Source organism: Mustela nigripes, chromosome 13 (assembly GCF_022355385.1).
Source record: "Mustela nigripes isolate SB6536 chromosome 13, MUSNIG.SB6536, whole genome shotgun sequence".
Lineage (NCBI taxonomy): Eukaryota > Metazoa > Chordata > Mammalia > Carnivora > Mustelidae > Mustela > Mustela nigripes.
The window spans coordinates 9,220,142-9,235,451 of record NC_081569.1 but is presented as its reverse complement, the minus strand read 5'-3'; the positions used below and the strand labels follow the sequence as shown (position 1 = coordinate 9,235,451).

The 15,310-nt window shown below is 59.6% G+C and overlaps 1 protein-coding gene across 1 annotated transcript in view; it reads right to left on the bottom strand.

Annotated features, from left to right (window-relative positions):
• Positions 1-15,310, bottom strand: part of KLHL25 (kelch like family member 25) — a 34,343-nt gene that overhangs the window by 3,807 nt on the left and 15,226 nt on the right. The window contains exon 2 of the mRNA XM_059371613.1: positions 4,962-6,765. Coding sequence (XP_059227596.1) covers positions 4,985-6,754 — 1,770 coding nt within the window. The 5' untranslated portion in view covers positions 6,755-6,765 and the 3' untranslated portion in view covers positions 4,962-4,984. The remainder of the gene's footprint in view (positions 1-4,961; positions 6,766-15,310) is intronic.

Genomic DNA, 15,310 nt, shown 5'->3' with positions numbered 1-15,310 from the left:
CCCCTCTAGGCTCACTGAAGAGGAGACAGCACACAGACACAGTCTTGCGGCGGAGGAACTGGGGAGCCCGCCACCTGGCTCCTGAACCCCTCCCAGCTCACACGGCCACCCTCGGGCTCAGCCACAGCTGCTCCGGTCTGGGCCACCCCTACTTGGGGCAGGTGCTTCTCTGAGGCCTAGGTGCCCCCCATCTGTCCGAAGGGACATGCCTTCACCTTGCAGAGTGGCGTGGTGTCTGCGGTCACCCCCACTGCCCGCGCACGGCTGGCCCTGGGAAACCCCTTACGGCTCTCACAGTCCTGCAGGTCGTGGGTGAGGGGTCCGCCCTGCAGGACTGCAGCGAGGAAGGGCAGCCGGCATCCTGATCCAAGGCCTGGCACATGGCCAAACCCAGTGAACCCCACCAAGCACGGGACTGTGGGTGTGTGGACGGATGCATGGAGCTGGGGTGTTTCAAGAGGCCTCAACTCCCGCCCAGGCACCTTTCTCACGACACCAGCCCCATCTGTGTGGATCTGGGCTCTTGGGATTTCCTCTCAGTGGCAATTTCTTTTAAGGCAGGACAGAATGTGCTAAGTCGCCCCTCCAGTGGCAGTGACTGAGCCCCTAGCAGGGCCCCGCGGGGGAATGACAGGCTCAGCCTTTCCCAGAGCTGGGACTGGAGGCCCCTCTACCCCCACAGCCCAAGTGGCTGCGTCCCAACAATGACCGCGGAGAGATGAGCTCCTGGTGGCCTGGACGCTTGCCCGGCATGCTGGGTGGGGGTCAGGGGAAGAAAGACGAGGGCGTTGTGCCTTTAAAGGGCTTGATGGGGGAAGGGGGACTCAGTGGGAGAGAGAAAGAGAAAAGCACATTCATGGCTAGTCTACACTTCACGGGTAACCCAGGGTAACCCAGACCCAGCTCTGGGGGCCTCCCAGCGGCCGATGGCTGCAGTCACACAGATACATGGGTCTGGCTACGACTTGGGGGCTGGGGCTCGGGGGCTGGCCCTGGAGCTCCTGCAGGCATTAGGCTTCTGACACAGCCATCAGCCCTGCCGGTGCCGGTCCCCTGCTCGGTGCCAGGGTGCGGACGGGAAGAGACCGGTGCCTGGCTCTCCAGATGCCCGCAGGAGTGGGGCATGTCGGGGGCTCAAACCCCGCTCCAACCCTTCCTAACACCGTTCACCGGATGCCAACAATCTACCCTGTGTCTCAGCTGCCACCTTTGCAACAGCAGCACCTGGGACGGCTCGTTCTGAGGGCTCAATAGCACGCCGAGCGCGCTCACGGTAGACGGAGGAACTCAACGCCCATGGCCGAGACCGGGAAAGGGCAAGGAGGAGCTGGGCGTCACTGTGGGGACGTCAGCCGGGGGGATGCTGAGGGGCTGCCGAGTGCAGGCGACCTCTGGTTGCTGGTGTCTGAAGTTGGAGTCGCACAGGCTGGACAGAGGGGTCGGGGACGGAGGGGCACTCCAGGCACAGAGGCAGAAAGGTCCCTGCGGGAGGGCCTGAGACAGTGGGACAGGGAGGTGGGCGCAGAGATACGGGACCCGTGCTCTGGCACTAGGCCGGGGATTCCCAGCTGGCAGGCAGCCTCAGTGGAAAGTGCCACGGTCCACTGTGGGTGCCCACGGCAGGCAGACGGGGTGGCGCCCAGCCCGCACATCTCTGCTCTTCCGGTCCTCCATCCCCACGGACAGTGCTCGGCCTGGGCTCCTCTTGTGCCTCGTTCGGGTGCCACAGCTCAGCAGTCCCCACCCCCACGCTGCTGCTGTCCCAGGCCCCGGCCTCCGCCTCCATCTGCCGTCCCGACTCAGGGCCCCCCTCCAGCCCCAGCTTGCAGCACTGCGGTGGCAGCTGAGCAGCCACACTGGATGGCTACAGGCCTGCCGCTGCAGCCCTACCTCCTGGGGAGAGAAGGGAGGGCCCGGCCCCACCGGGGGGCATCAGCTTCCTGCCCCGTGCCTTGGCACAGGCGCCTCCCCAGAGAGCCCCGTTTACACCCCGGCCTTTGAAGAGATCTGGAGAACTCCCAGCCGTCCAGGACAGACAAGGCTGAAGGGAAGCAGGGCTGGGCGGAGCGTGGGAACCCCGGGTCAACCTGCCGGACAGAACACGGGAGCGGCAGTTCACAGGCAGACAGGGGACTGCAGGAAGGGGGCTGCTTGGCTGCAGGGCCCTCCAGGAGGAAATGGCACGGATACGGGGCAAGAGCTAAAGGACCTCCTGCTGGCGCAGGAGCTCGGGACACCTGTGCCCAGGACACTCACACACTCTTGTGTGGCCACGGCCCTGGGACGGCAGGGCCCAGCACAGCTTCCCACTGCGATGCAGGACGGGCTCCTCTTGTGCCACGAGCCCCTCTGCACCTGCTTCCTCCTCCCTGAAATGGGGCTGACAGCGGCACCCCCACTATGGACTGGGCCTGACTGAGGGACAAGGCCCCGGCAGCACTCGAAAGGGCACACCCCACGTGCCTCCTAGACCCTGGGCCAGCCCGGGGATGCAGAGAGGCCTCCACGGCCCAACGCATCCCGAAGCCATTATTGCCACCATCCTTCTGCATCATCACCTCGTGTAAAAACCGACTCTGAACCACCCTCACTTGACCTATGCAAGTAATAGGGGTCACGAAATTTCTACTCTCTACTCCAGGTGGCAACGCTGAGCTCAGGGGAGGGTCAAGCAGCCAGTGAGAACCAGAACCAAGGAGAGACGAGTGCTTGCATCCCCATCCCTGGGATGGGGGAAGCTCCTGGAGAAGCACAGGGCTCACCAGGTCTGCTGGCCTGCCCCCACCCCTCCCACATGGGGTTGAACTGCTCTCCAGGGTCATGGGGAGGGCCGAGCACCAACGGGAGGAGCCCTCAGGCCCCACAGGGGACCACCCCCAAGTGCAGGAACAGGGAGGCTATGAGGAGTTGTCACTGTTCTCTTGAAGCTTATACCCCAGGGGACCAACAACTGGGGCCACTCAGATTTTTCTCCCAAAGAGGGAGAGAGCAGATTAAAACAAAACAGGGCAACCGCAGAACGGGACAAAGCTTTGGCCTTTAGGGGTCCGAAGACCCTGGACATGGGAGGGGACGCAGCCTGGATGGCTTCACGGGCCAGCGCATCCCCATCAGGGCCTCGAGGCCCAGCCGACCTATCTCTGGGCCGGAGCACGTGCTTGTCGGGAGGTGTAGTCCCAGCAGCCACCACGTCAGAGAGGAAATCAGGTTTTCGGCCCAGGCTGGCTCCTGAGGGGGCTTCTGTGACCTGACCTGAAGGGGGCCGAGTCCGGGCCTGGCCTAAGAGCCGGTTTCTGGAACTGTGGCTGGTGACCAGCCCTCCCTGGTGGGAAGGCTAGCCTGCCAGGCCTCTTCTCATGCTGCACGCTGAGCCTGGGATCTGTTGCCCTGTGCCCCTGCTTCTCATGGCCCTGGGACCGAGGCTCCCTGCCTCCCACCCACTCCAGTGGCCCCGGAACTCAGTTCTAAGGGCTGGGACACAGAGTCTGGCTTCCCCAGGGCCTGACCAAGGGATCAGAACATAATCCCTTCCCTGGTGCCTCCCAACTCCAGCACCGGCTTTCAGCTCCTACTCCGGCTGGGAGCTCATGGTGCCCTAATCCAACCGTGGTTCTGAAACTGTCCCTGCCCCAGAGGGACTGCAGGAGAGACCCCCTCCACCCTCAGAAGAGGCCTGTTTGGATAAGCTGGTCCTTCCCTCCAGCTGACTCTGCACCTGTCCTCAGGCCTTGGGCAAGTCCCTCCTGTGTCCCTCCATCACTCCAAAGAGCCCCTGATGGTGCCCCTTAGCTCCCTGCATCTTCTGTCACCTTCCCCTTTTGGGTAAGGACCTCACATCATTAACAGCCCCAAGAACAAAGAGCAGGAGCAGCAACTTGGGCAGTCCTCTGTCGCAGTCCTGCCCGGCCCAGGGGCCCACGGTTCACCACGATGCCCGCTCGGAGGAAGGCCTGCTTGCCACCGCACGGGACGGGGGCAGCACCCTGCTGCTGCCTCCACAGGGTGCCTGCCCCCCAGCTCCAGCATGCCCCCCGCCCCTTGAGCACTCCTGTCCACCGCCCCTGTTTCTCATGGGCCCCTGGGTGCCGTTCGCACGCTGGATGCGCACTGGACTCGCCTGGTCTGGGGCGTGGCGTGGGCTTCAGCACTTGTGTCATGAAGAAGCCTGGCCTTTGCCCTTGGCTTCTGGGAGATGAGTGGCTCTACCCAATAGACTCTCCTTGTTTAGGGCAGGGGTGGGGTGGGCACATCCGTGTGACTTTGGGTAGGGGCTTTGGGTCCTGCTGTACCAGCTGGCCTGCAGTCGGAGAGGAACCCCACAGACAACACATCGAGCCTCCGTGATGGGGCCCCGGGAAGAAGTCTGGAGCTTGGGTGAGCATCCCCGGCGGGCAATATTCTATGTGTCCACTCGCTGGTGGCGGCACAGTGACACCGTCCGGACTGCCCCGGTGGAGGGCTCTGCCCCGGTCATCTGTACTTGGCCGACCCTTCCTTCCTGTAACAGGCCATGACCGTGACCACAATCGCCTGCGGTGCACTCTGTGAGTCCTTCCCGTGAATGCTCGCATCGGAGAGTGATCTGGGGAGGCCCTAACTCGCCGCTGTGTCAGCCGTGAGGATGCCCTTGCATGCGGGCTGCTCCTGGACTTGGCCGGCGGCCCAACCTCCATGTAGTGCTGTCAAAGACCCCCAGGGATTCTGCCATGCAGCCTTGTCTGGGACGCACGGCACCCATCAGGTGGTTGTTCCCATTTGGCAGAGGCCTTACGCACTCTGCTCAAGGTCAATGGCAAGTAAGGGCTTTAGCTCCGGGTCTGGAACAGGCTCCCAGAGCACCCAGCCACCTGCTGCCCCATCCCAGCCCTCCCTGACGGACACACTATCCCTGCCTGGGAGTGCAGGGATACCGGGGTACCGGGCGTGCAGTGGGAACGGGCCCCAGGCTGCCGAGGACTCACCTGGCGGGCTCCGCAGGTGCTCCTCACGACGGCAGGTGCTTCCAGGTGCTGACAAAGGCCGTGGGGATGAGCGAGTAGGGCACGGTGGTGATGCAGTTCCACGTGTCGGAAGTGGGGTCATAGCAGTCCAGCGTCTTACACCTCTGGGTCCCGAAGTAGCCCCCCACCACATACAGCTTGTTGCCGGAGGCCAGGGCATGGCATGACATGCGTTTGGCGGTCATGTCGCCAATCCGCGTCCACTGGTTGGTCTCGCAGTCAAAGCGGTAGGCTGAGGCGGCCGTGAACTCCGTGTCGCCTCCCATGATGAAGATCTGGCTGCCCAGCACGGCGGCTGCTGTGTACCGCCAAGGCTGGGGGCATTCGGCCTTGATGGTCCACCGGTTCTCCGAGGGGTCGTAGCACTGGACCTTGGACACCATGTCTCGGTGGATGCTGGTCCCCCCGAAAACGAAGAGCTTCAGCTTGGCGCTCACCACGGCGGCGTTGCTGACTCCGTCCCTCAACGGGGCCACCATCACCCACTTGTTAGCCCCGGGGTCATACTTCTCCACCTGCTTCAGGGAGACCGAAGGGGAGGCGGGGAAGACGCCTGCTAGGGAAGTGTGTCCCCCGACCACGTAGAGGCAGTTCTCCAGCTCTGCTGAGCCGTGACCGAAGCGGGCGATCAGCATGGGTGCCGCCTTGGACCACTCCTCATGGACAGTGTCATACACCCACACGTCCTTAGAGACCCCGTTCTCGGAGCCCCGGCCCCCAGTCACGTAGACCTTGCAGCCAATGGCTGAGGCGCTGAATTCCTTCCGGGGGCTGGGCAGGTCGGCCTTGGGGATGATCTCCTTGGCCTTGTGGTCCACCTGGTAGATCTTGTCGCACATGAAGGTCTGGCCTCCCAGGATCAGCAGCGTGTGACCCGCCTTGCGCGGCCGGGCACAGGGGCTGGTGACCACCCCGTCGTTCTGCAGGATCTTGGTCTTACAACGGAGCGCCTCATCTATGATGAGCCTGGTGCGCTCATCGGCCATGAGGAGGGCCTCACCGGAGACGGCCTCCTTCAGGCAGTCTGCCGGCAGCAGGGCCAGCCGCACGCTCCGGAGCAGCTCGGGCAGGTGGGCCTGCCTCTGCTCCAGGTCGTGCTTCACCCACTGGAGGATGGCCTCGAAGACCACACGCTCGTCCTCCGTCTCCAGCTCGTCGCTGGAGATGAGGTCCAGCAGGGTGTCCTTGGACAGGCTGTTGAAGTCCTCGCTCTGCCGCACGGTCTCGAAGTGCACCAGGCACATGCGCCAGGAGAACTCGTACAGCCGGCGGCACTGGTGCGCGTCCGAAAGCAGCATCATGCCCAGGCAGTTGGAGGGGAACAGGTTCTTCTCCAGGAACTCGGCGGCGGCGTCGCGCACGTCGTGGAACTGCAGCATGTCGCCGGCCTCCAGCAGCGACTCGGCGTTCTCCTCGTTGATGACGATGCGGGACGAGTAGGCGAAGTCCAGCAGTAGCTCCAGCACCTCGGGGTGCAGGTTGTCCTGGAAGTTGACTGTGTCATCCCGGCTCTCCCGCAGGCCGTGGCTGAACATGGCCTCGAAGTAGCGGCTGGACGCGGCCAGCACGGCGCGGTGGCAGGGGAAGGCGCGGTCGCCGGCCCAGAGCGTGACATCCGTGAACATGCAGTGCTTGCGCAGCGTGTTGAGGTGGGCCAGCACGCAGTCGGGGTGCGAGGCTTTGTGGAAGAGGGTGATGTTCATGGAGCCCGTGCTGCTCCGCGACTTCCGGGTCTCGTGGACGCTGACCGACATGCTGAGCCGACCTGCCGGGGGACAATGCCACAGGTGAGAAGGGCAAGGCCCTGGCTCGCGGCACAGACGGCCCAGGGAGCCCACCCTTCAGCCCCAGCCCTCCTCGCTGGGCTCTGTCCCTCCCCTCTGCCAGCACTGGTGTGGGGGGTAGCGGCTAGTGAATACCTCTCCCTTCAGAAACTGATCTTTTGGATTTCAGACCAGCTTTGGAACCAAATATCTTTGGCCTTGAAATGAACCACCTCAGGGTGAGTCTGAAATGCAGCTGCCTCCCATGGTCAAGGGAGCAGTGGCCTTGGGCCATTCAGCAGACTTCAGGTCAGAGCAGGGCTAAGTAGCATGGGCCTTGGGCCATATCGCATTCTCTAGCTGACCTCTGGGGACACGGCTCAGCTGGGCGAGCCAGGGCTCCGAGAAGCAAGTTCGCTGCCCCACAGTGCCGGAACCACGCATCCCACATCGGCTATCCAGTTCCAATCCCAATTTCCACTCTCCATGGGCCCAAGGAGACAGAGTCCATCAGGGTTTTCTGTGGCAGGCTGGACACACTATGAGCCCAAGGAGCCACAGGCAGAGTTTTATGTCCTCCCCCATCCCCCCAGAGGAACCTGTCTGTCCTGAGCTGGGCTCCCAGCAGCACTGGCTAAAGTCCCTCAACTCTCTTGCCCTTGGAAAATGCCCAAGAGCTGCCACTACAGCCCAAGGGCTCAGTGTAGACATGTTCTCCAGATCCAGGGTTGGCCAAGGCCTCCTGATGCAGCAAGGGCTGGGAGGCAGAGCTGGCGGACCAGTGTGAGTGGCTTCACCTACAAGACACCTGCTCCATTCTGAGTTCCCCAACAAGAGAGCCACAAGAAGTGCCCGGGTGACAGGAAGATATGCAGACTAGGAAAGCTGTCCAGATTTGCCTCAGCTGAAGCCTCTGGAAAACCCAGAACGAAAGGAGCCTCCTTAGTCCCTACAGGCAACTCCAAGGATCTTGGGCCACAGCGAGCACCTCACCTGCCCCCAACCGCCGTGCCCTCCAATGCCAGGCCAGGATTCAGGGCTCAGGGGGCTGCTCCGCATTAGCATCCTGACCCCCCCAAAGCCTGTGTTACATTCTTCCTGCTGGTAATGAGCCCCCCTCAAAAAACCCCAAACCTCTTCTTCTTCTTTTATTTTTTTAAAAGATTTTATTTATTTATTTGACAGATAGAGATCAGAAGAGACAGAGAGAGGAGGAGGAAGCAGGCTCTCCGCAGAGTGGACAGCCCGATGCGGGGCTTGATCCCCGGACCCCAGGATCATGACCTGAGCCGAAGGCAGAGGCTTCAACCCACTGAGCCACCCAGGCGCCCCCCCCCCCAAACCTCTTCTTTTTCCTTTTTAATTTTCAAAAGTATATAACCCCCAACCCCCACTCAAAGTCAATTTTCTGCTTAAGTAATAATCTGGTAAAGGAAGGAAGCGATTTCATGCTTCGCTGAGACTGTAAATTAGCGTCCAAGAGCTCTGCTGTCTACTCACTCCTCCCCCGGCAAAGAACCAGAGAAACCACAACCTGACGGGATAAGCTGCCAGGGCAAGGCCTTTGCTCCCGGGCCCAGGCAGGAAAGGGGCAGAGGCTGGGCTGGCAGTGCTGTTCCTAGCCTCCAAGCTCCAGGCAGGTGACCTGCCAGGGACACTGCTGTGCACAGCTGCCACTGTAGGCCACCAGGCTTGCAGTAAAGAGGTTAGCCCACGGGGTGGGAGGTGCAGCCGGCACAAGGGAAAGAGAGTTGGGCCCAGGTCCAGGCTGGACCGGAGGGTCCCCTTTCAGCCACCGCCCTCTCTCCTAAACCCTCATTTTCTCTTCTGTGAACGAAAGTCCCTGCTGGGACCTCAAAATTACTCAGTTGTTGGCAGTTTTTTACAGAACATGACCTCTGAGCCTGGCCCTGGGACTGGGAGGCCCAAAGATCGAGAAGCTCCAGTGGCCTGGCCCCCAGAGGCTTTACTGGCAGCTCTGTACTTGGCCCAGATCCGAATTCCAGACACTGCAACACGTTTCCCCAAATCTTGCTCCCAGACACTTTCCCAAATGCGGTCATTCATCAAGTGACTCCATCCACCCTGTCCCCACTGGGCCTGGGCAGATGAGAAGCTATGGCCTTTGACCTGTGCACCAAGCCGGGGGGATCGTCCAAGGACTCCGATTCAGGGAATCAGGTGGAGACTCCTTATGGGGGGGGCTAAGTGCAGGGCAAACCAGGACTCAAAGAGTGAGAGTGTCAAAAAGCAGGGCAAACCCAAGTGGAGCAGCTGCGTCTGCCCCGAGAAGGAGGTCAAGTGGTGAGCTCTCCAAGGCCAATGCCGACTGAGCAGCCCAGGGCTCCAGAGCTGACTGACGTCTTGCTCAGCACCAAGAGGCCTGCCCACTGACGCAAATCCCCTGCACAGGCAGAGAGCCAGACCTGAGCGCACACACCCAAGCAGGTTCCCACCCCCAGAGAGCAGCCTGTCTGGGCACCTCCCTGCCGAGGGCAGAGGCACCTGCCTGGCTGTGGCCCCGGATTGTCCCACCTCCTTTTGGGCAGTGCCTGTTCCGAGCCAATCCTGCGGTGACAGCAGCTATCAGGCATGCACTGACTTGCCCCAGACCCTGAGGTGAGGTGATCGTATCCCAGAAGCATCATAATTCCCGGAGGTGGAGGGTCTCATTACCCCAGTTCACAGATGAGGATGCTGAGACCCAAACACAGGAAGGGAATCGCAGGAGCAAGTCTCCAGCTGGGCCCACAGGTCCCCAGGGCTGTGCTTCAGCTCCGGGCTAGCAGGCACGGGAAGACAGGCTCAGAGCTGGGGGCCCTGGGCACTACCTGCCCTGCGGAGGGCTCCTCACCTCACCTGCAAAACATCTGGAAGCCGGTCACCTCCACCATCACATGTCTGGGAGAGCAGAGCACTCTTGAATTTCCTCTGAACCTGAGGCCCACACCGCCCAGGGAAATGAGCAATGGCAGCCATGCTCCTTCTTATTCGGGCCCAACCTCCAGGGTCACCCCATCCCTCCCCCCCAGCGACCCCCAGCCCTCAGCAAGCCCTGTGGCTCTGCCTCCTGAGTCTCCAACCTGAACCTTCTGCCTTGGACTACTGGAAACACCCCACCTGGTTCTCCTTCTGTCCTCTATGATCTGGGTTCCCTGCAGACACCAGAGGGATCCTCACCTGGATCCCATCACGCCCAGTCACAACCCACCAAGGGGTGTCCCAACACCCTCAGAGAAATCTCAGGTTGTCACCGTGGCTGCCAGGCCCCACAGGAGTCAACCCTTCCTCACTGGCTGTCTTCTCTCCTCACATTCTGCCACTTCCCACCCTGCTCTCCCTCTCAGGCCACCCTGGACTTCTTACTGGGCCTCAGGACCTTTTCACATGCTGCTCCTTTGGCTGGAAGTCTCCCCTGTTGTCACTTCTTTTCTGCATGGCTCACTCTGTCACCTCCTCAGAGGGTAACCTGACCTCTCCTCCCCTCATCCACTTCTGCCCTCCTCACAGCACCCACCACTGCATAACAGTATGTGTTTATCTGTCTCCTGTCTCCCCAACCTGCTGAAGGTGGGGGGCCATGTGTGGGGCCAACTGATGTGACCCCAACATGCAGCACAACCTGGCACAGAGCAGCCACTCGATCTGACTGGATGAACCCTCTGCCTTTGCTCATGATGAAGTCCGGAGACATGTACAAGGCATGAAACTTACTCCACTTGACGTCTACTGGAGTTCAGCCGCTCTGCAGACACAGAGGAGGAGACTCGGATGGTGAAGGCTGTCCTGGGGGCGGGGGTGGGGCATAGCACTGGCTCCCGTCAGAACCGACGCCCTGACTGCTGTCAGAACCAGCCTCCTCTGCTCCAGGTGGTTGGGCCGGCACATTCGGGCCTGGCTGGCTGAAGCAGCCCATCCCCGAGCCCTGGGGCTACCTGCATGGGACCCTGGCCAGGCCGATCAGTGTGCCGTCCTCCTAGCCACCACGATGGGGTCAAGGAGACTCTAGTCTATGACATTTACTGGAACTACAGGGAACGAAGCAGGTACAGACGGGACTGGAGCAGGGCAGGGGACTGGATGGTGGCCACGCTGCCCAAGACAGGCACCGCATGGAGGAGGCACAGTAGGGCCTCTTGTCCCTTCCCTTCCTTTTGTCACTGGCCATTTAGAGTCCCCACCAGGACAAGTGCTCACTGAACATCAGTTTCCTGGGGCTGTGCTCCTTGCTCAGTCAAGGGTCTCTGCTGTGTGGGTCCCTCTGCCCTGACCTGTGGGGGGCCACCCCAGACATCAAGCATGGGTTTTAGGAGCTGGTTTTCCGTGTTCACTAGCAGTTACACACACAGCCCTATGTAGGGCAGGGAATACACAGAGTGCGCACAGGCTCCCGTCCAGTGGCAGGAGGGATGGGCATTTAAGAGTGTGCGTTCAAGGGCCATCTCCTTGGCTCCCTGCCTGGGGGCCATGATGAATCAGATGCTCTCACACTGTGTGCATGAGAAGTCTTCTGATTACCTAAGCATCCTCCTGGGCTTTGATGGATTTAAGGCACATGAAGTAACAGCCATGCTCCAGCCCAGCAATCCGTCACCCTGCTGAGGGGCACTGATCCCCCTCAGACAGCACCTCCGCTCCCCACACCGCAATCCTCACCTGCACAGACGCAGTTAAAATGCACCAGATAACCACGTACCTAGCTCATTTCTCCCATCACCCTTGGAAAGTTAACTAAATGCACAAGAAAACAAAGTAGCCAAGGGGGTGAGACCTCCAGAAGAAACTCGCCATGCTCTCCCAAGATCCCAACCCCAGAAAGCCGAAGGCCTCCATTCTCAGGGAAAAAATGCACCACAAGATGATCAAAACTACTGTTGGGGGTGGGGGGGCACCTGGGTGGCTCAGTTGGTTGAGTTGGACTCTTGATTTTGGCTCAGGTCCTGATCTCAGGATCCTGAGATGGAGCTCTGTGTTGGGCTCTGTGCTCAGCATGGGGTCTGCTGGAGGGTTCTCTCTCCCTCTGCCTCTCCCCCTCCCCCATGCTCTCTTTAAAATATGTAAGTAAATCTTTAAAAACAAAAAACAAAAAACAAAAAAACCCCAAAAAATCCCAAATCCTGCTGTTTGGGCCACTGTCCAGAAGGCCTGACTGATTTGGCTGTAGCATGAACCCCCTGCCCTCCTCCCTCTACCATCCAGGAATGCACGCTCCCCAAGATGAGGATGAATTCTCCTGCTGTTCCCCGGAGGCCAGAGGGAGTGGGGAAGCCCAGGGCCCGGGCGGTGGGTTGTGGGTAATGTGGCTCCGACTCACTCAGCAGCCTTAAGATTCCCGAGCAATTCCCGTGCGCCACGCACGTGCGGGGTGTGGGAGGAGGTGACGGACAGAGCCAGACTCCTGCCCCACGGGGCTGTGCTCTGCAGTCGGCAGTTGGGGTGGGGATGGCGGAGAGATCAGCAGTGAGGGAACAGGTCAGTGAGGAAAACGAAACAGCAGTGGGCCGCAGTGACAAGACAGCGGGGTCACTTAGGCCCCTGTGAAGAGGGGACATATGAGCTGAAGCTTCAGTGAGGAGTCAGAGCCAGGGTGTGACGACAGGGAAAGGAAGGCTCTGGGTGCAGGAAGGGAAAACACAAAGGTTAGGCAGAAACAAGGCTGGTCCACACTCAGGGAAGAGAAAGGACCAGGGGCACAGTCAGGAGCACAGCTAGGCGAGGCTGGTGCAGGACCAGAGACGCCCACAAACTGTGACACCGCTCCCACTGACGGGTAGGGTCCACATCCCCTCGCATCTGAGCGGGTTCCGCGGTGGCACTGTGGATGACCAAATGGAGCCAAAGGGACCCTGGGCCGACCGGTGGGCCCAGACCTTCAGAGCCTGGCGGCCTCCACTCCCTGTCTCTCGCAGTGCTCACTCGAGGGGAAGCCAGACGATGTGAGCCCACCACACCATGATGCGGCGCTGGCCTGCCCTGCGGGGCGGAGGGTGGCCCGGCTTTCCCCGCTCCATCTGGCCACCTGAGTCCATGTGCCAGACACACGCGCGAGGAACTCGCCTCATGTAGCCCAGCGGCAGCAGGTGGGCCCAGCCAGCTAGTCCGAACCGGGGCACCAGACACAGGACCCCGGTGACCGCAAAGGTCACCCATCACCCAACCTCAAAGCCCAAGACAAATCCTGACTGAGCACCTGCTGGATACCAGGCGATGCTGAAGGCCAAAAAACAAGCTGGTGAGCTCCTACGACCTCTCAGGCCCACAGAGCACACGCATCGCACCAAGGCTAACGTGTGAGCGGGATGGGAGCGCGCCCGGGGAGAGGCAGCCAGTACTTTGCAGACGCTTCTCTGGTGGGATTCTGCCCCTGATGTACAGACAACTGTGACAGAGCCGAGGGAGGAGAGATCAAAGTTCCTCAAGGCCACTGCTTAGAATGGGGCTGCTGAAGACCAGGAAGCCACTACTGGGCACTGTTGGGAAAGTTAATTCATCTCTCTGCGTCTGTTTTTTTCAACCACAGAGGGACACGGAGAACAACTGAGAGACAACTGAGACAGTAAATGATGTGCATTTCAAGTGGCCTGGTCACACTCCCTCCATGGCCTGTTTCAGTACTGCCCCTTGTTACCACTGTCACTGAGCAAAGGACACAGAAGACACCCCTAAGCCTTACTCTATCCCTACCCTCTGGTCTGGGTTTTCTTTTCTTTCTTTTTTTTTCCTTTTTTTTTAAAGTATTTCTACGCCAACCATGAGACTTGAACTCACGACCCTGAGATCAAGAGTACAGAGCCAGCGTAGCATCCTACAGAGCCAGCCAGCGTCCCCGCCCTCTGCTTTGATTAAGGCAATTTGCACTACTATTCATTTATAAGTTGTTTTATTTTTTTTATTATTATGTAATATTTTTGCAATCAGAAGAAAACACCAAAGGTGTATGTCAAGCCGGCTAGATCTCGGTATCTCTGGGAGCTGTAAAAACGAAGGAGTTAAATGCTATGAAACACCGCACGGGCGCTGGGCTGTGTGATGCAACACGCTTCCCAGGCAGGGATCTTGGGGTGGCCACGTGACCCGGCAGCTCAAGTGCCCGCCTGACCCACCCCCACATCTGGGGATCCAAGCACCTCAGGGAGCACACAGGGTGCAGGGGTATCCATTCTTCCATTTTTCAAGTAGAAAGCAAACTAAGCACCCTTGCAAAGCACACAGATCTAATTGTTAATTGAAAGCAAAATCACTATGACCACGGTAACTGAATTAGAGGCGAGATCATTCGAGATACAAGTGCATCATCAGACAAAGGGTCCTTTCCCTAAATGCCTCTACCTCTCAAGAGTCCTTTCTTTAAAAAAAATAAACCTTTATACACATTCAAAAACTTATACATACCCTGTTTTTATATTAAACCACAAAGGATTAGAACTATTTGGATTTTTTTGCTGTGTCTCTATTTCGATTTCGTTTTCCATTTCTATTGTGAAAGATCTCAAACCTGCAGCAAAGTGGGGAGAATTGTGTAACATACACCTTCTGCTCAATGTGGTTAGTTGGCTGGATGAAACTTTGCCCCACCCCAGCCCACAGCCTCACCCCCGTTCCTCCTGCAGGGGAATGGCCTGGCCACAGGGACAGTTCTAGAACAGAGCACGGCTCAGGGAAGGGGTAAGGGTGTTGTTTCATCCAGCACTGGGTTACAACCAGGTTCCTCTTTCAGCGGTACCAACATGACCCTGCTTCAGATGGCCCACATGAAAGGGAGACAGCAGGTCAGCCTGCCCCAGAGCTCACCTCCCCATAGGGCAGAATCCCAGCCAACTCGGAGATCTCTGGCAGACCACACTGTGGGACAACCTGGTTCTCTCGCCTGCGGTTCTGAGGTCAGGACATCCAGTGCCACTGTACCCTCTCAAACATGCCCAGCTCCCCGTACGGTGTGTCCCCGGTGGGTTAGTGAGTCCTAAGGCTTCTCTACACATGGTCCACCTGTCCACCTGCAGCCAAAGCCTGGAAGGGGAAGGGAGGTCCTGGGAGACCCAGAGGGTGGGCAAAGGCTTCCGTGCCTTTTCCATGTGTTTTACAGCCTTTTCACTTAATGCCCCCAAATGTTAGGCGCACTTGAGGAAGGCCAGCTTCTTTGGCATCCATGACGGATAGCCAAGCTCCAGCCTACTGCAGCCTCTGCTGGCCGGGAAGCCGGCGGGCTTTTACTACAGTTGACAGATGCATTAGAGATGGCTGCCAGCTCCACCAGTGTGGAAACGCTGCTCAGGGGAAGAAGGGCTTGGGGCTGTGCAGCGCTGGCTTACCCGGGGCACCAGGCTCTGCCTTCCCAGAAGAGGCACAGGACAGGAGGTAAGGGGTCAAGTTGTGCAACCTGCTGGAAGATGAAGCAACACTTATTGCAAAGCCTTAGCAGGGAACTCCGGCCAGGAGGGGAACCAGACAAAATGCATGACTACAGTGGGCCTCTGCTGTGCTGGGCCTCTCCCCCAGAAGCTGCGATCCCCGTAAGCGACCGGGACCGTCCGCTCTAATCAGGGTGGG